Source organism: Aplidium turbinatum, chromosome 1 (assembly GCF_918807975.1).
Source record: "Aplidium turbinatum chromosome 1, kaAplTurb1.1, whole genome shotgun sequence".
Classification (NCBI taxonomy): domain Eukaryota; kingdom Metazoa; phylum Chordata; class Ascidiacea; order Aplousobranchia; family Polyclinidae; genus Aplidium; species Aplidium turbinatum.
Genome location: NC_137472.1, coordinates 55,452,042 through 55,473,955, shown reverse-complemented (window position 1 = coordinate 55,473,955; position 21,914 = coordinate 55,452,042). Strand labels below are relative to the sequence as shown.

At 37.1% G+C, this 21,914-nt stretch overlaps 2 protein-coding genes across 2 annotated transcripts in view; one reads left to right on the top strand and one right to left on the bottom strand.

Moving 5' to 3' along the window:
• LOC145783336 (tectonic-2-like) overlaps positions 1–21,914 on the bottom strand; it is a 59,461-nt gene that overhangs the window by 19,957 nt on the left and 17,590 nt on the right. The window contains exon 12 of the mRNA XM_082595190.1: positions 20,540–20,734. Coding sequence (XP_082451316.1) covers positions 20,540–20,734 — 195 coding nt within the window. The remainder of the gene's footprint in view (positions 1–20,539; positions 20,735–21,914) is intronic.
• Positions 3,796–19,728, top strand: LOC145776921 (uncharacterized). The gene is made up of 8 exons (XM_082588159.1): positions 3,796–3,880; positions 13,739–13,948; positions 14,828–14,960; positions 15,461–15,711; positions 16,193–16,358; positions 17,021–17,681; positions 18,305–18,460; positions 19,178–19,728. Exons 1-8 carry the CDS (start codon positions 3,796–3,798, stop codon positions 19,268–19,270), a joined length of 1,755 nt encoding a protein of 584 aa, XP_082444285.1. The 3' UTR covers positions 19,271–19,728.

The following is a 21,914-nucleotide window of genomic DNA, read 5'->3' as shown; positions in this document are numbered from 1 at the left end:
AGATGTTTTATTTTGCATCACGTTACGCAGATTTACACAGATACACTTAAATACAAATCTACATAAACAACTCAAATAAAACTTTTTAAATCTTAATATATGATGGAAATTTAAAAAATTCTTTAAAAAAAACTCTCGAAAAATGCGTCAGCATGTAAACAGACATTGTAGGGTCAGTACCAAACTAGTCCTTCAGCACGAAATAATCACGCACGCAAAGTGAGTTCCATTTAGCCTGCTCTTGCATGTCAACAGAGGTGTAAATTTAGACGTCTTCACATAGCCACAAAAAGTCAACAAATGTTTAAAAAATGGTGACGACAGCCGGTGTTGCCAAATAGCTGATGCATTTCCAAAAAACGATTATATAATTCTGCTACGTCATACCATCACGCTAGCACAGGACAAACTTCTGAGCCAGAAAATCAGTTCTCTGCACGCTGGTTCAACGTCTCAAGGCGTCTAGTGTTAAAAAGAACTTATATTTTTTGATGGAATAAACTTGACTAGGCTAACAAATAAACAGTAGACACCTGGAACAGGGACCTTAAGTAGGGGATACGTATTGTAGCCTCTAAGGGTCTCGGTATTCGGTCGACCACGAAAACCCTCAATGTACTTAGATTACGATTACTTACACAAATATATTACGATTATGCAACACTTGCTTTGATATTACAATGATATTTTTACACAAACTTTGTGCTTTTCAGTCTGGAGTGTCGTTAGTATACAGTTACGTGCAAAGTCAAATTTACCTTACAATTTTCATTTTATGTATAGCCTATTGCAGATATGTAATTCCTGATGAGAACACACGTACGTGTCGAAAACGTTAGAGTTTGTTTTTAATTATGTTATATTTGTGTATGTAATACATCATGTTAAACCCGCTGAAGTTACTTTGTTTTATTTCTCTATGGTTCAACAAAGCAAACTCTCTACCAAAGCTTTATGAACTAAAATAATGTAACAAAGCCCCCTATAGCCTATTCAACATATTAAACGTGAAATGATAAATAATGCCAAGCAAGTGAGCAATAAACAAACATATGCTATTGAGTATTGAATAAATAACGTTTAACACCTTACACTATTTCTAAATGGCAATGTATCTTCGTCTAAAGGATAATTCACTCTTTAAAGTCACGTAATGTATGAGAGTGTGTGTTTTCATAGTTGTCAGATGTTTTCTAAAAACTAATGGCAAAAAAACGCATATAAAAATGACAGCGGGCATCCCAACAAAACTAACTGTTCGGTAGCATACCCAACAGGTAGTTCCTTGCTGTCCCAAAACAAGCAAAAAGATTTTAATAGAAGTACCAGTAGCCGTGATATAAGTATTTAGTGTTCACTGAGCAGTACGTTGCTCTCACTGCTAAAGAATGCATGACACAGCAAATGTCATTTCTAAACAGTAGGAAAGTACTGGTGAAAGACGAGTAGCCTAAAAAAATCAAAACAATTGAGTGTCCACTTCACAAAGGATAGTCTTTGTAGACTTGTAGAGTTATTGAGAAGTCTTTTTATCGCATATTTAGAACACTACAGACTAGTATTTAATGAACATAAATAAACAAGCTGAACTATGAAGAAAAAATCTTCAAAATTTGGCCCAAGTTCTGAAATTCAACATTTCAAAATGGTGCTATTTTTTTGGAATCCCCTGATGGTGTGCAGCGCATAGAATTTACACGTCTCGGCACTTCAAACAGTTTGTTTATGTCTAGAACCAAGTAAATCCCGAGAAAGGGAATCCAATATATCAAGTATCCACTACACATCAGGGCTTCTCTCATAGGATGATCAACAGCTTTTCAAAATAACCATAAACAGACATAACTCTCGGCAACGACACTACATTTAACATTATAAAACAAAAAACAAAAAGCGAACGTTTTCGGCTAGTGATACAGCCCTTTTCAAGCCTATAAGAAATCTGTTTTATTTAAAAGAAATACTAAAGAATCATACAGTATCACAGCAAAAATATGGTCAAATCTAAACATTTGAGAAACTGCTTAACTAGCTCACACAAAATGATAACTGAAAAATTACGCAACACAACGGGTCAAGTATTTGAGAGGAAAAATTAATTAATTGTTCAGAAACACCTCTCAAATACTTGACCCGTTGTGTTGCGTAATTTTTCAGTTATCATTTTGTGTGAACTAGTTAAGTAGTTTCTCAAATGTTTAGATTTGACCATATTTTTGATGTGATACTGTATGATTCTTTAGTATTTCTTTTAAATACAACGTCTTTCTTATAGGCTTGAAAAGGGCTGTATGGCTAGCCGAAAACGTTCGCTTATTGTTTTTTTATTTTTATAATGTTAAATGTAATGTTGTTGCTGAGTTATGTCTGTATATGATTTAAAAAAGTTATCTCTCTACCTAAATTGTTTTTGCAAAATAAACTAACAACTTATGTAGGCTAATCATCAAAAAATTAATCAAAACAATAAATTTATCACTCTATCCATGGATTAACAATGATCTTTTTCCAAACTCTACGTAAGTTTTTGTTTCCTAAACATGACAAAATAAAATTCCTTATTACTAAGTAAAAATTTGCAATTAAAATCTCCAGAAAATGCTGGCATAACAAACACTAACATACATTTTCTATCTTTGCACGTGTGATGTGAATACAGTCGGAGAGCTCTCCCATTTCAGGTTATATCGGAGTGACTTGGACGTTAACGTACATTTGGGATGGAACGGTGATGACTGCGAGAACTGGCAATATCATGTAACCATAAACTGGCGTTTCATCTAAACGTTGCGCTCTGATAAGCCTCACCTCAATACATGCAGCAACGTGTACACAAACACAGGCACACCTGAGAGCCAACACCTTCACTGTGACCAATCATAATTAAAATCTTTATCCATTAAAAATGACACTTTTGATACAGCAGATTTTAATAAACATCTAAAATTCTAAATAGTCGCAAATTTACGCTTTTCCATTTTAAGGTCTGTCAATCAGAAGTTAGGAGAAGCGGCGACACTGCTATTAAAACAGGTCGGCCATTTGCGGAAAAGATTTATTATGATTTTGTTAATTAAAAAATGATTATGATACCACATTTGCTTTTCTATCAAAAAAGTCAATTTCAATATACTTAAATTACCGACTTGACCGCAGACGAAAGCTCTAAAATTGCAGTCAATTGCTTTTAATGCTGGATTTGAGAGTTCAGTAACCTTCGGGCTATGACAGTGTTGTGCATGATAATAAAAGACGACTGTGATAACTGACATTATATTTGGTGTTGGGTGTAATTCAGTTAGCGGCAATAACTTTCGCTTTTGAACTCGCCTTTCGATGATGATATCTGTGACAACGGAGAAGGGTGTAACTATTTGGTAATTCTTAAAACATAAAAATGACAGCACGTCTAGCTGCTGTTTAGAGAGTAATTGGAAACTTTTAAAACCGAGAAGAATACTCATACTGTTTAAAACTCAGTAAAAATGGAAAGATCTTCCAACAAAAATTCAAAGACAACGAGATACAACAAAAAGGGCGTTGTGCCAGAAAAAAGTACTTGTCACAAAACAGTGTCATTGTGAAAAAGAGCGTATTTTAGTCTGAAGTGTTTAGTCATTCTTAAGTACGGATTAGGTTATCACCTGAAAATCAAAATGTGCCCAATATTTTTTTATTTTAGCTTTCAGCGTATATAAGCTAGCGATTTGCAACAAAACGTACGTTATCATAGCAAAAAGATTTTGTAAAGATCAGTGATATTTAATCGAACGTAGCCTACACCGTTCAAGTGCTATGACGAAGAAAGTGCTGGTACCAGTTTTATTAGCACTCATCTCAGGATGGTTTGTACCAAGCACGGATGGAATTTCAATATACAGTGAGTGAGTCTTCTTGTCTTTGCTAAAGGTTGTTGTTTATTAACTGCGGGCACTATATGAAAAATTAATGCATCACTGGTCAAGCTACGCGCATTAATAGCAACAAGCGGAAGGTATAACATGTCCAATATATTTTCTGCAACTTATCGTTCCCACAAAACTTTTTATGATTAAATAACCAATGAAATGATTTATTCGTGTTATTGATGAACTAATAGCTTTTGCTAGTCTGCAACGCACAGGACACGCACAAGTTGCAATGTAAAAATGACGTTCGTTCGCAAAAAAGCAATCGATTTTTAGTCTTATATAACTTAAATATGATTGAAAATTCAACGAAGCATCTGTCGTCACAAACCCCTTTCTTGTTTATAACCGACTGAGACAACACGCTTAGTAAATCTAAGGTCCTGATAGCATGCACGTTGATGAGTTTAACATATTTTTCCAGTTTTAATAAGTTTGAATCAATTTTAGACATGGCCACTGACATTATTATTTTCTATAAAAAATGGTAAAAAAATCTATTTAATGTGAATGTTTCATTAATGTAAAGTATTTTTGTGATATCAAAATTGTTAAAACTAATAATAACATGTTGTGGCTCATTAAATGATGTGTTGTGTTGACGGAATTACGTTATCGCATTGTACATGCAACAACTTGATAGTGGAACATTGATTAGCATGTACTAGCATATGTCAGTCAAACTTACTGCAGTTTTATTAGAAAAAACGTTTATCTTTAGTCATATAGTTTTGCTCATGCGTAATTAATCCTTGAACACATGTTGTGCATTATGATAGTTTGCTATGAAGAGTCTAATTTAGTTTTCATAACTTCAAGATAGGTTGGACACACAATGAGAATCGTTTGAGCACGAAAGAAAAAATAAAGAACGAAGAATCTGTTGAAAAGCTAGTAGCTAAGCGTAAAAAATTGTCAAATTGGGAATTGACCCTTCCAATGCTCAGGAAAAGTGGAGCTGCGCGTTCCTAGTTTGACGCAGTAAAAATTGGAGTGGCCCAGATGCTTCGCAATTCAACATGTATTCACAATCACACGGTTTGATACGGATTTTGAACTTTTCTGATAGCCAGCCTTATATGAGAACCCGAGAAGACTGGTTTGAGTTGACAAACAACCTAGAACGCTTGTGTTTTCACAAAACAGAATTAAAAAGTTAAGCACTGGTGTTGAGTATTGTCCTTGGGCGTTACAAGGCGTAACTAATCCTTTAAAAGTCTAAACAACAAACATAGTTTTGTCTGAACTCATGCAAGTTTAATGACATCAGATCAGATCAAACCACTAACAGATTTGTAAAGATATGCAAAGTAAAGAATGTCAGAAACAAACGAGCGTGCAGCTCTAAACATTCAGCCTAAAAGAGCATAGAAATTGCGTAGTGGACCAAACTATACATCCTAAAATAAGTAGAGTAAACACCACCAGGTCAGTGGCGAATCGGACTGCCATAAAGAATGTGTACGCCAAATTGCAACGTGAAACCATCGTGTAGTGGCTCGTTTAATAACCAGCTTCCTAAAGGTGCGTCTACACGACGACTGTTTTCTTGCTTAAGCTAGCCAAACTTCTTGTTTCTTTAAGTTAATCGCAGTTTGTGCCGCTTACTTTTAAGAAAATGGGCGAGTAAGCGAGCCGTCGAGAAAAAATACGCTCCAGAGCGAAAAACTGGGCGCTTAAGTGAGTTCTCTTGCTTAGAAATGTTTTTCCCGCCAAAATCTCAGGTCTCCTCTCAGCTCAGTATCCAGACAGGGCAGGGCGGTATCGTTAAGGATTTCGTTAAGTTTTGATCCCAAGAACCCGTTCTTATTAATGTTGCGGGCTGAACTGGCGGTGACCGTACTCGAAATAGCCCATAGAAAGCACAATATTTTCCAATTTCAAATCCAAAACAGGATCTCAGCAGAAAACCATTGCCATTGTACACTGGGTAATAAAAATAGCGGAGGAATGATCTTGCTGGTTGTTACCAGTCACCCACACTGACACGAAATTCTGTTTCCAACATTTCAACCTCACTGAGGTGTCTGAATGCTTCAATAAGCAGTAAATTGCTGGTTTGCATCCTTCGCTTTTTGCAGCATTTTTTACACAACTTCTAGGAAGCCATGACTGAAAGACTGCAACAACTTCAAATGGTTAAAGAACAGTCAGTTGCTTGGTCTACTCTGCTGCGCGAACTGCTATGCTTTGGCGCAAACTTTTTAAAACGTGACGTCATTGGAGATTAGATACTCACGTGACCGCGATTCAAGCGAGCAAAATCTTCGTCGAGGTTGCCAGTGTAGACGAAACGAGCTTAATCACTAGCTTAAGCAAGAATTTCTAAGCAAGAACACTTTCTCGTGTAGACGCACCTTAACGCATTTCGCTATGGGCTCTAAACTAGAACAACTTTCCACCAAGACCAGAGCTTTTTATAATGCATGTAAAACTTCAACAATCAAAATTATCTTTGGCAACACAAGATTGCGTCTTCTACAACTCAAATTCATGTCACACAAAAAGTTATCAGACAATACCAGAAAATGGGAAACCGACGTGAAAAAACAATGAACAGATAAGTAGTGCAGACCTTGATGAGGGGGCGTGCTCGTATCTACATTTGCAACCGGTGATTATACAATGTTGACCACTACAGCAAATCAAAAGAGGATTAAATCACTGAATATTCTAATTTGCTTTGTCAATTTCTTGGAAAAATTGCCGCTTTTCAACAAAAAAGCTTCACTCTTTTTGACCTTGTTGGCACCACACAATTATTAATGTCAAGAAACATTCCGTTATATCACGACTATGTTGCTAAAAAACAAAATATTAAGATGCGGTTATTTTACGTCAATTCTCTGCTGACGCAATTGTCATGGAATGCAATAACCTAGACGTTGAATCAATGTAAAAAAAACGGCTGCTTTGCTGTCCGGGAAGCGAAATTTTTTTTCCCACGAGATTTCTGTCTCATTTACATATTTTGGTAAAGGTTTGTATGAAAACCGTGTGAATGGAACATTTTCTCGTTAACACGGTTGGTTCAGTGGTTTCATCCTCTGCCTAGTGATCGTGAGAACGAGGGTTCGACGCCCGTCGAAGTCAAACTTTTTTTTCTTTAAATAAATTTTTGCGGCGCAGAATCATGCGCATTTCCAAGCAAAGTCGCTTCAAAGTTTAGAAAGTTGAAACGATGAAAAAACACAACTGTGGTTGGAAATATACAACTTTACCGCTTAAGTTGTTTAATTATGTTTGTAAAAATTATTTCGAATACTGTAAAATTATAAAGTTACCGAACTTGGCTGTAGTTTGGTAAACCAATGCTTTAGTTTACAACAATCTTAGTAAGCTATAAATATTTTTCTACCGAGAAGAATAAGAATGTGAAGTAAAAGGAAAAGTTTCGTATTGCGGTGTTAACGTGGCCAATACATACCGAGTTTCGTTCAAAATGTAAAGAAAACTCTAAAATCAATAAGAGCTACACAATTACGATTTTGATTCAGTTCACTTTGCATATAAGTAATCAGTTCAGTCCAGCTGTCAAAATATTAGTAAACTGATTTTCTAAATTGACAAGACCTGATGTGACGACGCAATCTCAGTAAGTGGAGGCTGGAGCATAAAAATTGAGTGAGACTGTTCTCAAGTCTCTAAGACTCCAACACACGTTATTCGGGAGAATGTAAACTAAAATATCAACATAGAAATTGCGGCCTAAGCCGAGTAATATAAGTTGCGTTTGTTAAAACTACCAACTTCTTTCGTCGACAGCTAAAATACGGTAATAAATATTAATTGTAGTCCCATCAGGTTACGTATAAATTATAATGGGCTAATTTGCGCCGTATCGCAGATATGCGTTGATCTCAGCGTTTTGCAAAGCAGACCGCGTCAGCGCAGCCGTACTGAGGCGCAATTATCTGGGACTCACACCTTTGCTGAGTGCCAAGCAGGAACAAGATTTCATGCCAATTTTAAAGTCTTTTGTATGACTCAACAGGGCATCGAACCCATGCATAGCGATTCAATGGCAGACACTCTCACCACTAAGCCACCGAATGGGCTTACACTGTAAGATAAAGCACAGATGACTAAGTAAAAGAGTTTAATGAAAATGCGTATTCCACTACACCAAAAAAACTTGAATAAACAGGTACAAACAAGTTTGGCAAGTTAAGCTGCGAGTTGTCTACTTTCATTATCGTCCACTCCGCATACTTTGGCATTTTTTAGTTTATGAGATAAAAGGTCAGTAAGAAAATGAACAATGCGCTTTTATCGCAACACTCAGTCGTATTCTCTGTTGTCATGACAAGAGATAATTGGTTTATGTTGTTATTGCTTAAGTTACTGTAAAACATTTTTTTGTATCTATTCTATTATTTGCAGTTATCGTAAATCAATCAATTATTGAACATATTCTTTGTTCAAATGTGACTTAAGACCATACGCGCGTCGTTAGTCTGTAGAAAAAAAGAAGCATATCGTTAACTATTTCGTGGTCCCTTGGTGGACAGTTACCAAAACAAGTCAAGATGCTGTTGGTAAAGAGGAAATTACAGATATTGGCTGCAAGTTTAAATACTTTCATCAAACTACGTCCATTCAAAAAAGCGTTTGAAAAACAACCAACTATTAATAAACGTCTACCGTGTGTAGAAATAGTTTACATAGACCGCATATCTATATACACACGAGTTTACTAATTAATAAGAAAATTTTACCTATCTCTAACCAGATCACAAGAGGTCACAATGCCTGATAAATATTTGACCTTTTATGTATACAATGTTTTATTCGGCTTGTAAAATTTCCCAGCTGCTGCATCATATATTCAACTATTCCGTTGCAAAGAGTTTCCACGGTGGAATTAGCCAACACACAGACCAAAAAATTCAAATCGTAGAGAAACCACGCACAAGTCAGCTCATTTGAACAAAGTAAAACATGAATTATATCTCCCCTCGTTAGTTGAGGCTTTCGTGGGAAAGTGATTAAGGTAAAACAAAATTCGTGCACAACTGGATATAAATATATTGATACAGTATACTGTATTCACACCGGTGCTTTGTATCACTCATAATTTGCTGTCTATTAAAAAAAGTCAATATTTTGCGACTCCGAAAGTCTTGCACACCACATGTGCTCTGCGAAATTAGCGTATAAATGACATTAGTAAGCAGATGCAATAGAACTATCCGTAGTCAATTAATGGTTTGTTTTTTTTCAAAGTTTTACAATAACACACCAAAAATTTTACTTATTGAAACAAAAAACAGGAAATCAAATACCTTTAGAGGTCACAAAATCAGCACTCCACTTTGCAGGGCTAGAAGCACTACACAAAAGTTTAAAACATTTCAGCAACAAACTTAATAAAATTAGTCAAGCTTAGTAAAAATTGAGTAAATCTTCTTCGGAAGATGTGATAAGATGTGATTAAGCAAAGCCGTCGTCGAATTACATTCGTGCCAATCTGAAGATGAACAAAGTTCGACTGAGACCGCAAATGGTCGAAGGTTAATTCTAGTCCTTCTTGCGTCACTTGTTGCTGAATGAACAAACAACGGGTTCGCCAAAAATCACAAATCTCAACAAGCAAAAATTGCCCTTTTTACGTTGTTTCAACGTTGTCAGACCTTGAAGCGTTGTAAAAAGAGCATTTATTCTAGTTGAAATGCATGTGCAAGGACGTGATGCTCCTATCGGTTTATAGCAACCAAAACAGGTTTCAAGATTTAAATCTTATACATGAGACAAGATGTAATGTTTATACTGAGGCTTAAAAATGAAAAATCAATCCTTTTAAACTTAGAAAAATGGCCATGCTTGGAGATAAAAACCCAAAGTCCAAATTGTTCTACGAATGAAAAGAATCAAAATATTTACCATGAAACTTCAGATAATGACCAAGATCAGCAAATAAAAACAATCAGGTTTGGTAACCAAATCATTTTTTGCTGCCAAACCCGATTATTTTTTACTAATTTTATTCGTTTGGTTGCATCCTGCAATACATAGATCTCAGTAAATTTAGGATCTGCAACTCTTCTAACATCGAGAAGTCAGAATGGAGGTTTACAGACATCAGAATCACTCGATTACTTGTAATGACCGAGATATCGGCAACTTTTGACGCTCCCGCAAAGGGGGAAACAGGCTGTAAAGGCTACTTTAATAATCGGAATGGCCCGTTTCGATGAGTCCGATTCGGTGAGTCCGATTCGGTAAGTCCGATCCCTATTCGGTGATTTTTTCAATTTTTTTTTTTAATTATTGGGTACCGTAGCCTAATTATCATTGCCGTTTTAAGGTTAGGGTTAGGGGTTAGAGGTTAGGAACTCACCGAATCGGACTCACCGAATAGTAGCAGACCCTTAATAATAGTGATTCAATTTACTCAAATTGCCTCACATGTAAATACACACAAGAATGCTTTCAACTGGTTAAATATAAAATATCCCAAAACGCTAGAACCGACATTTTCAAAACATAGGCTACATACAACCGGAATGGCCCGATTCGGTGAGTCCGATTCGGTGAGTTCCCTATTCGGTGAGAGCCTTTTTCGGTGAGAGCCCTATTCGGTGATTTTTTTTTTAAATTATTGCGCGCCGTAGCCTAATTATTATTGCCGTTATAGGGGATAGGGGTTAGGGGATAGGGGTTGGGGGTTTTGGGGAGGTTTGGGGATTTTGGTTTTTTTTGGGGGTTTGGGGTTTAGGGTTTTTTGGGGGTTTGGGTTTTTTTGGGGGTTTGGGGTTTTTTGGGGGTTTGGGGGTTTTGGGTTTTTTTGGGGGTTTTGGTTTTTTTTGGGGGTTTTGGGGGTTTTTTGGGTTTGAGGTTAGGGGGTTTGGGGTTAGGGGGTTTGAGGTTTTGGGGTTTTAATTAGGCTACGGTACCCGATAATTTTCAAAAAAAAATTCAAAAAAATCACCGAAAAAGGCTCTCACCGAATCGGACTCACCGAATCGGACTCACCGAATAGTAGCAGACCCACATACAACATAGCGCAGAAGTTTGTTGATAGAACAATGAAATCTTTAAATTACTTACGTAGGTAAATTGAATGTAATAAATTAAAATTTAAATTATTGAATTAAAAGCTCAAAAGAGGCTCACTCAACCGGAGAACGAAGATTATCATAATCAACGATAAAAACAGTTTAAAAATCCAAATTCGCGTTACAACTGCCAGCCAGTTGACATTAACAATGAAGGCACACAAAATCCAAAAATTCACAATCGTGCCGAAAGGGAAGAACTACGTCACCTAATCTACTAACAACTGATTCAACAAAATTTCACAGCACTAGCGCCTAACAGCACAGAAACTCAACAGCCGGCAGCCTCAAGCTAAACCAAAGAACCACTCACATTAAAGAACCACTCACTGTATGCAACACCATTCGTCATAACGTACTCCATGGACTTCTAAATAGTAGCACCTGGACTGGACACGCAGTGACCAACATGAGGCCAAACAGTTGGTACAACGGTTGACCAACAGTGGACCAACAGCCAAGTAACTAACCCTGTTGGCCCACTGTTGGCCAACTCTTGTACCAACTGTTAGGCCACATGTTGGCCACTGCGTGTCCAGTCCAGGTGCTACTATTTAGAAGTCCATGCGTACTCGCAGCATCAGGTTAAAACAGATCGTTAGAATCTACACTGTGAAGTAAGCAACGATCATGCTGCTAAAAGCGAAACTCAATCAATTAATAATGAAATTGAATGTGCGTCCAAACAATGTGTGTAGTGTCCGCTGTGTGTAGATAGTAGAATATAGACTGCATAGAAATACACTTGTTGGGAAAATGCAATAACGCTTGCACCAAATTAATCTTTTTTGAAGTAACAGTTCTGTAAATCGTTGTCCGAAATGAAACTGCAAAAACAACAGTAAAAAATGAAGGAATTGCAATGTATTTCATAATACAAATACGACATATCACAGACTTTGAAGGATAGGAAGTCATTACACTTTATTAACTTAGTATTTAACGCTAATAGTATTAGTTTTCTCCAATGCAACGGTTGTCACTTTTAGTTGATCACTTTATCTTACTGTTTGTTGATGTAGAATAGAACTACGAACGCCACCTAGCTGCTGCAAACTTTGGTACAATTTGGAAAATGAACAGCGGTGTCAAAAATAGAAATCATGTTGATTTAAAATGAAAAAGGCTGTAAATGGCCAATTTTCGATTACCTGGAGCTACTTTTTATTTTAACCTCGGTTAAAGGCAAAGCTAAACGAAAGTCAAACTAAACACCTAAATAAATAACAAAAAAATAAGTTTATAAGACAATATCATAAACCAGTCCTGGCAAAATAGGGTAATCCAACTAATTTAATAAAATAGATTGTGCGCCACAGTTACAACACATACATACGTTAAAAAGTCTCAAAAATGTAAATTTACGCAAGCTGTTCTGTCTCAGTGATACGCACGTTTTTCGTATTTCATTTTCAGTGCCAGATTATAAAAGATACGGACTGCAGCGTAGCCGTAACATTTCTGCATTCAGCGAGCTCAAAACAAGGAAATAATTTCCCTGCTTGATGCTAAAAAAAAGCCCAACGCCCGAAAAACAGTTGCAGTTACACCGAGGCCAGAAAAAAGAAACCTTGCTAAAAAAGCCAAGAAAGTGTAAAATATTACAAATAGCTGTTTTAGCAAGGTACAAGTAGAAAAGTGAGGAGTTGTGAATTCATAAGCAAGCGACAAGCTTTCATTTGTACATTGATCTTGATGCATTAATCGAGTTTGTTGAATAACCTTTCAACAAAGTTGTTAAAATTATTACACTACTTTGCAACACATCTTTTGTTATAAAAAAAACTGAAGTGTAAAAAACGGTTCTGGTCCCAGCGATCTTCCAAGAAAATATAGCAGAGCGTCGAAGTCCTGAGAAAGTTTTAACCAACAATTGAAACAATCTGTTTTTGTGACGTTTGTGTTAAGATTTGTAGCTCGAATGTGATTTACTGTTGTCTCATCTATCTATAAAAGTGTTATAAATATTCATCAACAGATCAGCTATTAATCGCTATTATTGCAAATATCATACGCTGTGCATTACCTTATGACTAAAACAAATCACTTTTCATAATCCGATACACATTGATTCATTTCCAGCAACCTTGTAATATTTTTTCAAGAAATTTTAAGAAACCCGCACCGTTTGTAAATTGTTGTTATGAAGTCATTGCACGAAGTTGTGTTTACGGTCTGTGGTAAGTACTAAGTATAATATCACTGCAACATCTTTGTGTAGGAATGTGGGAGATTCGATCAGTGCCAAAATATTAAAATGTGGTTTGACCATTTCAAACGTTTTTTATCAAAATTTAGCAATAACGACACATATCATGGGAATAAAAATAAATAAAATTATCATAAACATGCAGTGTGTAAGTTTCATTTCCAAAAACCTTTACCGTATTAAAATTTTCAATTTATGTTTTATCCAATAAAAATATTTCTAATAAAAAATAATAATAATAAATGTACTGGATAATAAATGCCCTGACCACGAAGGCATTAACTCGTGCAACAAAGAAAAATGGATTTGGCCTTTGTGGTAGTCCCAGCCAGCAAAATCCGTCCTCTTTACATTGATTCAACGTATGCAGAGTATTAGAGCAAAAGAGACGGATTTTTCTGGCCAGAGCAACGATTATTGAAACTGCCCATCGCTATCAGTCATTAAAAAGCCAAAACTACAAACCCACAGTGCAGATACTTCTGTTTGACATCTTTTTTGAGCCAAATAAAATAAGAAAATAATATTCAAGTTACCATACAAACTATTTGCTTGATTTACAGCTCTCCTACTTTTGAGGCAACAAGCCAACGCTCGGCCACAAACGACAGGAAATGCGAGACAAAGACCCCAGTGGGGTAACTGGGGACAATGGAGCACTTGCACAAGTACAGTTGGAATGGGAGTGCGCGCAAGAAGTCGACCGTGCCAAGGGACCTCTTGTGAAAGGCTGCCTGGAGATAATTATCAGTTGGAGCAATGCAATCGTAAAGGTGAGAAATCGATTCGACATCAGCAAGCGCACAATGGCTCCAAATTGGTACGCTCGTATCCAGGCTAATGCCATTGCCCAGTGGTTAAAGATTTAGATTAAGCGGACGGGATGACAACTTAAACTGGTCATACTTTTTGACTAGTTCAAGCGTGCCCTTTTAAGGGCGTAGTCAAATATACAGCCGCATTCTGGGGTTAGGTTTCGAACTGAAGCTCTTCCGAACGTCGTCCCACTGCACCATGAAACCGATAAAATCAGTGATGATGGTTTTGTAATAATTTGTGTAAATAAATTGGATTGAATTCTGACAAACAAAATGTCACAGTATATACCATTAAAATCACACTTTTTACAATTTATATCTTACTATTATACAGTAGAACATGTGAATAGTTTTTGCAATTGTTACATTTATACATATTTTTGACATGAATTTATATTTCTTATATTATTTGTGATATTCCCATTACACTATTATTTCATTTGATGTAACGTACAAATAATTTTATGCTACAACATCTCTGATAATGTTTATTATATTAATACGTAATATTATTAATACAAAAATCTACACAGTGTTTGCCAGTCAAAAATCTAGGCTTACCTCATCCTGTTCTAAAATAAATAATTTTCATAGAAAAAATAAAACTTAACTAAAAATTTTAACGCAGCTTCAGTTTAATGTCTTGATACGGTCAATATTCATCCGCACGAACAGTTTACTGCTTTACAACTAACCTTTGCAAACTTTCACCATATTCATTCATAATTAGATCATTGTGATTTGTGAGTAAATACTGTAGTTGTGCTTTTGCAAAATTTTGTTCCAAGTTAAATAGTCATCTCTTTGATAAAATTTTACGTTTTTATTTTTCAGAAGGGAATTCTCAGAATCAAAATTCTGAGTTTTTACAAAAGTGCAATAACGACGATAACATGCGGAATACCCTCTCGTGCAGGTTATACAGGGAAAACCCTTCTATGGCTTACGACATATTTCAAAGCTCTGGGTAAGTAAAAATGTGCTGAGCAGCGCCTCTACATCACTGTACTGAAATAAACTGTCTTGCATAGCGCTAGAGCGCATATATATAGCAATGGATGCATGTTATGGTCAAATATGTCAACTTTCCAAAAGGCAGACGTACACCATTATACACATTCTTAAACGTACGACCAATTTTGTAACATTTTCTGAAAAACTTCTTGAAAAGTGTATTTCTCATCTTTGCTTTAAAAAAAGGACATTTTATTTGAGTAGCCAAGGTAAATTAAATCCGGTTTCTTACGATTTCAAACATTGCTTAAAATGAGACAAATTTAGACCATTGCATGACTTCCGAATACGTGAGCAACTTGACTGTACTTTCAAGTAGTGTAAATATGGCTGCCACTATACTTAACAATAAAAACGCAAATGTCGCAATGAAATGTTGCAAGATTCCTATTTGGAAGAGAACAGGGAAACATCGTATGCTAACCTAATTTTCTTGTATTCGTTTATTTGCAGCTGCCTCTTTAGCCTTGCTGATGCCCAGAGTCAAGAGTCAGACGACTCCCAACAAGAAACCCAAAACGATCTTGTATTCGGGCGATCCCCTGATACGAGAGCGGGAGAAATCGGGTTGGCCTTTCAAACCCAGTTGGACACCGCTCCATTATCGTCCGGGCGGTTCTCCGATGAAGGGATCACACCACGAGCCCCCCAATCTGCTGCATCAGTGGTGGCTAGTGCTCTTTTAACCTCTCAATTATGCACAAGTAAGAATCAACAATAACTGTAAGTCTGGTCAGGAATATGATTTTGACTGGTGCTTAACTGCTTAATATACAGTATAAAGCGAATATCATACGCGATACTCGGTGAGGAAAAAATAGCGGTGCTCTTTTTGAGTGAGGTCTACCGCTATATGTGGTGTAATCTGCCGATGCATAGAAAAGCAAATGAAAAGTAGCGGTTAGTGATAACATGATAGAGTTGTGATAGGCCTAAAATATTTATTTTTATGTTATGATTGAATGGCTATGATATGATATGAGCAATGCAGCGATAGATCGCACGTCACAGCGGTAAAGGAAGATAGACCTTACGCTATAATAGCACCAAAAATCGTTATTACTATATATTTGTTTGCACTTTTTATGTTACCAGAAAAAAATTATCAGAATTAAAATTTCAAATTTACAACTATTATGAAGCAATTGTAAGCGGTCAACTATACAATACTATCTCAAATACCAGGTGCGTGCGAAGCGGTTATTCTTCAAGCCACAGGAATTTCACGTTTCGGATCAAATGTCCCCACAACGGTATCCGGTATACTACAGTTGCTTTCCTCAAACCCTATATTCCGCGACAACCGAGGAGCAATTTCAAATGAATACAGCTCTTGTCTTTCCGCTTGCGGGTATGAATTTTTGTTGGTGTAATCCTATCTTTGTAATGGAGCACAGGAAAAAATAACTGTGAAATTTCACAATGTAGATACAAACGATCTGTTTTAGCCTGATGCTGCGAGTTCGCTGTGGTAATAGCGGTTTGCGCTAGCTTTCGGAACACAGCTCCCTAGTCATGTGCTATGACGAATAGTCACAGTGCATGATTTGGTACTTCGCCATAGCATTTGACTAGGGAACTGTGTTCCTAAAGCTAGCGCAAACCGTTATTACCACAGCGAACGCACAGCATCAGGCCAAAACAGATCGTTAGTATCTACATTGTGAAGTAAGCAACGATCATGCTGCTACAAGCGAAACTCTATCTATTGCATAGTTGTGAGATGTCGAACGTAGAATGTGCGCTTTCTGTGAGATGTCAAATGTGCGCTTTCTGTGATGAAGACTAGCGTTCAAATTTCACGTCAATGGGTTTCTGGATAGAAACTAGTTACCATATCGTAAAATATGACCAATCTATAGTGTATTGATACGTTGCAAAAATGTTGCGTTTCCCTTAACTGCTATGGCTATTCGATTCCACTGCTAACAGAAACTGAAGGCAATGTACTTGGAAAAAAGCATTGCTCATAAAAAAATACATTTTCTTTAACAATTTTTCTTTAACTTTTAGAATAACTGGGCCTACCTACGGAGCACTGCGACTAAACCAGCTTAATAATGGCCAGGATAGAGCACTTCAAAACCCTGATCTTGAAGTCGTCTTATCTAATCAGGGACAGGGTACTGGTGCTCAAAGGAAAAAGAGAAGCATTCCCAGTCATATATGGGAGTTAATCTGGAGGAAAAATGAAAAGGCGACACGAAGAGGTAGCTCTCGTACCTTAAATATCCCAGCAGGATCATTGGCAGAGAGACTTTTAACGCAGGACATAGCCAACGCTAATTTGTCAAAAGAGGATGATGGTGGATCAGAGGAGGAGCAAGCAATGCTTGCAATGAGATTTCCTAACAATACGCCACAAGTTAACAGACAAAACTATGTGGTTGCGAAGCTGGAGGAACCGGTATATAAAAAATCACTCGCAACAAAACCACCTACATTAAACATGACCAACACCGGCAACAATGGTGATACCGTGGTGCCAACAAATTCGACCAACGGGTCTAATTCCAGCAACGAACATTTAAGAGAGAAAAGACAAATCCGTTTTCCTCGACCAAACAGATACAGATCTCCTTGTTTTGAACGAGAAGAACTATCGCGCAGCCCAAGAGTGTTGACCTTGGATGATACGGAGAGCGAACTCTTTTTTTATGAAGGAAGACAACAGGTAAAAAACTACAAAGTATATACCTAAAAACAACTACTAATACAATGGAAGGTTCAATGATCAATGTTCAATGATCAATGATGTTCAATGTTCAATGATCAATGTTCAATGTTCGATACGTCTTAACTCTGATACTATGCTTTTTACTAAAACATTAAAAATAACAATAACAACTGCTTTGTTAACTGTTAACAAATGTTATTGCTTTTAGCTAAAGATCGATGTGCAGTTGTGGTTTAGTATAAAAAATATGTTCTTTAAAAATGCAAAAAATTAGTCCCATATAACAATCATATCTTTGGGCCACGCTGCTTGGTGTTTAGTAGGTACAAACATAAATAGCCTTTGTTAAACACAATATAAACCAACTTTTGGCAGAGAGGTGATTTTTTAAAACCATAGACAAATAAAACCCATATCCCTGATAAAACCTAACAACCAGGCGGCATTTAGCATAATAGCATGAAAACAAACCATAAACGTTTTCGGCCATACTCAGTACTCATGTTAGCCCTTTTCAAGTAACCAACAGACTGACGTTCTTTATAAATTGAACTTACAGATCTGATCTATATATCAAAAGCTCTAAAAAAAGTTTTTTGACAGTTTCATTTTTGTTTCAGCAATTTCTTCGAAGGCGATGTGCTGGAAGATCTTTATTCTCCAACGCATTGTACCAAGCCCAGGAGCAAGTGACGCAAGCACGAACAGGGCAACTTGCTGTCTGCAAGCAAGGCTACCTCCGAAGATACGGACTACTGATCCAACAAGATCCAGAGGTAATTAAATTGCTACGACACGACAACAAAACTTTGTCACTGGGTTGGTAGACACGGGTTCGATACCATGCCTCGCTATATCAAACACCTTATAAAACGACACTGAACTTGCTCAACTTTGCTCTTGCTTTTTAACATTCGGCATTGAAGGAATGAACTGAGAATAAGATGTACTCGAGTGCGCCACCAAACGGTTGTACTAAACTGCCTGAAACTGTTGGCTTTATGAAGCGCTGAGAGCAACGCATATTTGCAATGGATGCAGCGCTATATAAAATACAATTATGATTATCATCTATACGACCTTGGTGGTAGTTCTAGATCAAGATGATAATAATGATCAGTGATTATAAACACTTTGTTTCTCATTCCCAAGGTAGGCTACTTTATAGAAAATGCCACTCAGACTAAGGGGTTTTGCGATTCATTTATGGATGGGCATAAATATTCATCCGAAATATAAACAACACCCAATCAAGTGGTTGTTGGAAAATTCTTAGCTTTCAAATGTTTTCAGATACCGCTGTGGCGGTCCAGTAGTTATATCAGCCAAGAATTTACCGCGATTGCCGTGTATTTTATTTAAATTCCGTAAAAAAACAGGGAGCTTCTGATCGGACCCCATGCGTCGCCTTCAGACCGCATATACCCGGTCTTCAAAACAGGCGTAATTTACCATTAATGGCAACGCGATTTTATCTTATGTTTCTTTTTCAGGGTGAATTTGCATTTAACGATGGTGAAAGGTTTTCAGTGAAGTTCAGGCCATTCAAGCTTGAATCACATTGTTCCCTGTCGACACTTCAATGAGATCATCGAAGAGAACGTTGCGAACCCAGACAAAGGCAACGCCAACGCGTACAAAAGCAAACCATGCCCAACTGATGTGCTGACGACTGGCAACTCAGATAAACTCAGATCAATACTACCCCTTTAAAACAAAGAGCAAAGACAATGAAAAGACAAAATTTTCATCGGTACGATAAAAAGGGCAGTGCACTCAGCGTCAACACAAAAGAGACAATTCAAATAGGGCAATGACTTTCGAACAGCTTTTTTATTGGTAGTAGTTCGAGGCTTGATACCCACCGAAATGTCCACCCCAGACAACAAATCAACCGTTTTTTACATTGATTCAACGTCTGCAGACGTTAAATCCATGTAAAAAAAAACAGTTGATTTGGTATCTGGGAAGATAACAATTGAAAATCGGTGTGGCATAGGTTTTATTTTATTTATTTATTTAGCAGTTCACCTCGACAACACAATAGTGTGGACAATTGAAGTCAACGCGTTTGCTGCAGTATTTGAATACAGTATTGCAGTTTTATTATGTAACACGTGTTGATGTTTTTTTTTTTGTGAAAAATTCAAATACAAGTGTTTTATTTTACCCTATCTGCACAAATGATGTAACATTGTACTGTTCAAACGATTGCTATGTAGTTCTTTAAAAGGAGTCATCAATACAACCGTGTCTCTTATTCGGGACCCGATAAAAGTTTGAAAATAGGAGTTTGAAACCAATGCAGGATACTTTTGCGATTGAAACATGATTGCGAGTCTTGACAATTTTCTTTTTGTAACTTCATGCACAATAGTGATATTTATAAATCCACCCTATCTATCCACCAGAAGCGAGGAGGAAAGACGACAGCACTGAAGATGACACAGCCTACAGTAGTTTTTGAAATGTTTATTGAACTTGTTTAGTATCTACATTTTGGGCTCGGTAAAAGTTGGTTCCATACTTGATTCAAGTGTCGCGTACGATAAAATAAGGTTCTTATTGTACCAAGCCTTCGGCACTAAGGAGAGTAGGTTGGCCAGTTCCTTTCTCTTGGCCGCCTTTCCTGCAGCAATTGTGCCACTCAAATTATTATTTATTACACTCTGGGTAGAGGTGAGCGGTGCTTATCAACAATAAGCGGTAAGCGGTGAACAGTGAGCAGTGCTTAAGCTAGGTTTGCATTATTGGAAGACCAACATCTTATCCGTTGCGCCATCCAACCGCTGCTTGGGCTCTATAGTTTTGGATAAACAAGACAACCCACTCCCACAATGCAACGCTTAACTCACCAGGTTGCCAAATGCTCAACTGCAGTGTCGAACTCGTGTCTATTGATCCATTGATGCCCATGACTCCACTGATGACGGGGTAGCCAAAGTTATATCCTGGGTTACCAGATCGAATAGTTAGTGCTGCTCCTGGAGTAGTGACATGTCGGAATGTGACAGCAAATGATTGAGTCAAAACGTTGTTCGGTTGTGTTCCTGAAACAAAATGACGTCATGATGAGGTGTCGTGTGCAGAGTCGAAGTTTGGACATTTGTAACTTTAGTTTCAGTTAAAGTCGATCGTTTTTTGGCGAACTTGAATTGAAAACCTTATTAACTGATCTTGCTAATGGGCACTACAACAACTAGTATTTCATTGTTAATGGGCACTACAACAACTAGTATTTCATTGCTAATGAGCACGACAACAATTAGTATTTCATTGCTAATGGGCAAGCTACAACAACTAGTATTTCATTATGTTTCTCGGCAGCCGATTTGTAGCAAGAATTGACAGCGATAGACACCGTGTTTCGCCCATGAGGCTGGGCTCGTCAGTATCGCACCACTAATTTTGCCACAAAGGTATTCGACCACCGCTGTTAATGAGCACTACAACAACTAGTATTTCATTGCTAATGGGCAAGCTACAACAACTAGTATTTCATTGCTAATGGGCACTACAACAACTAGTATTTCATTGTCAATGGGCACTACAACAACTAGTATTTCATTGCTAATGAGCACGACAACAACTAGTATTTCATTGCTAATGAGCACGACAACAATTAGTATTTCATTGCTAATGGGCAAGCTACAACAACTAGTATTTCATTATGTTTCTCGGCAGCCGATTTGTAGCAAGAATTGACAGCGATAGACACCGCGTTTCGCCCATGAGGCTGGGCTCGTCAGTATCGCACCACTAATTCTGCCACAAAGGTATTCGACCACCGCTGTTAATGAGCACTACAACAACTAGTATTTCATTGCTAATGAGCAAGCTACAACAACTAGTATTTCATTGCTAATGGGCACTACAACAACTAGTATTTCATTGCTAATGAGCACTACAACAATTAGTATTTCATTGTTAATGGGCACTACAACAATTAGTATTTCATTGTTAATGGGCACTACAACAATTAGTATTTCATTGTTAATGGGCAAGCTACAACAACTAGTATTTCATTGCTAATGAGCACGACAACAATTAGTATTTCATTGTTAATGGGCACTACAACAATTAGTATTTCATTGTTAATGGGCACTACAACAATTAGTATTTCATTGTTAATGGGCACAACTAGTATTCGGGAAAGCGTTTCAAACAAGAAATAAACAATTTGCAAATAGAGCATCCCGGAACGCAACAAAACGAGAAACGTACTTAACA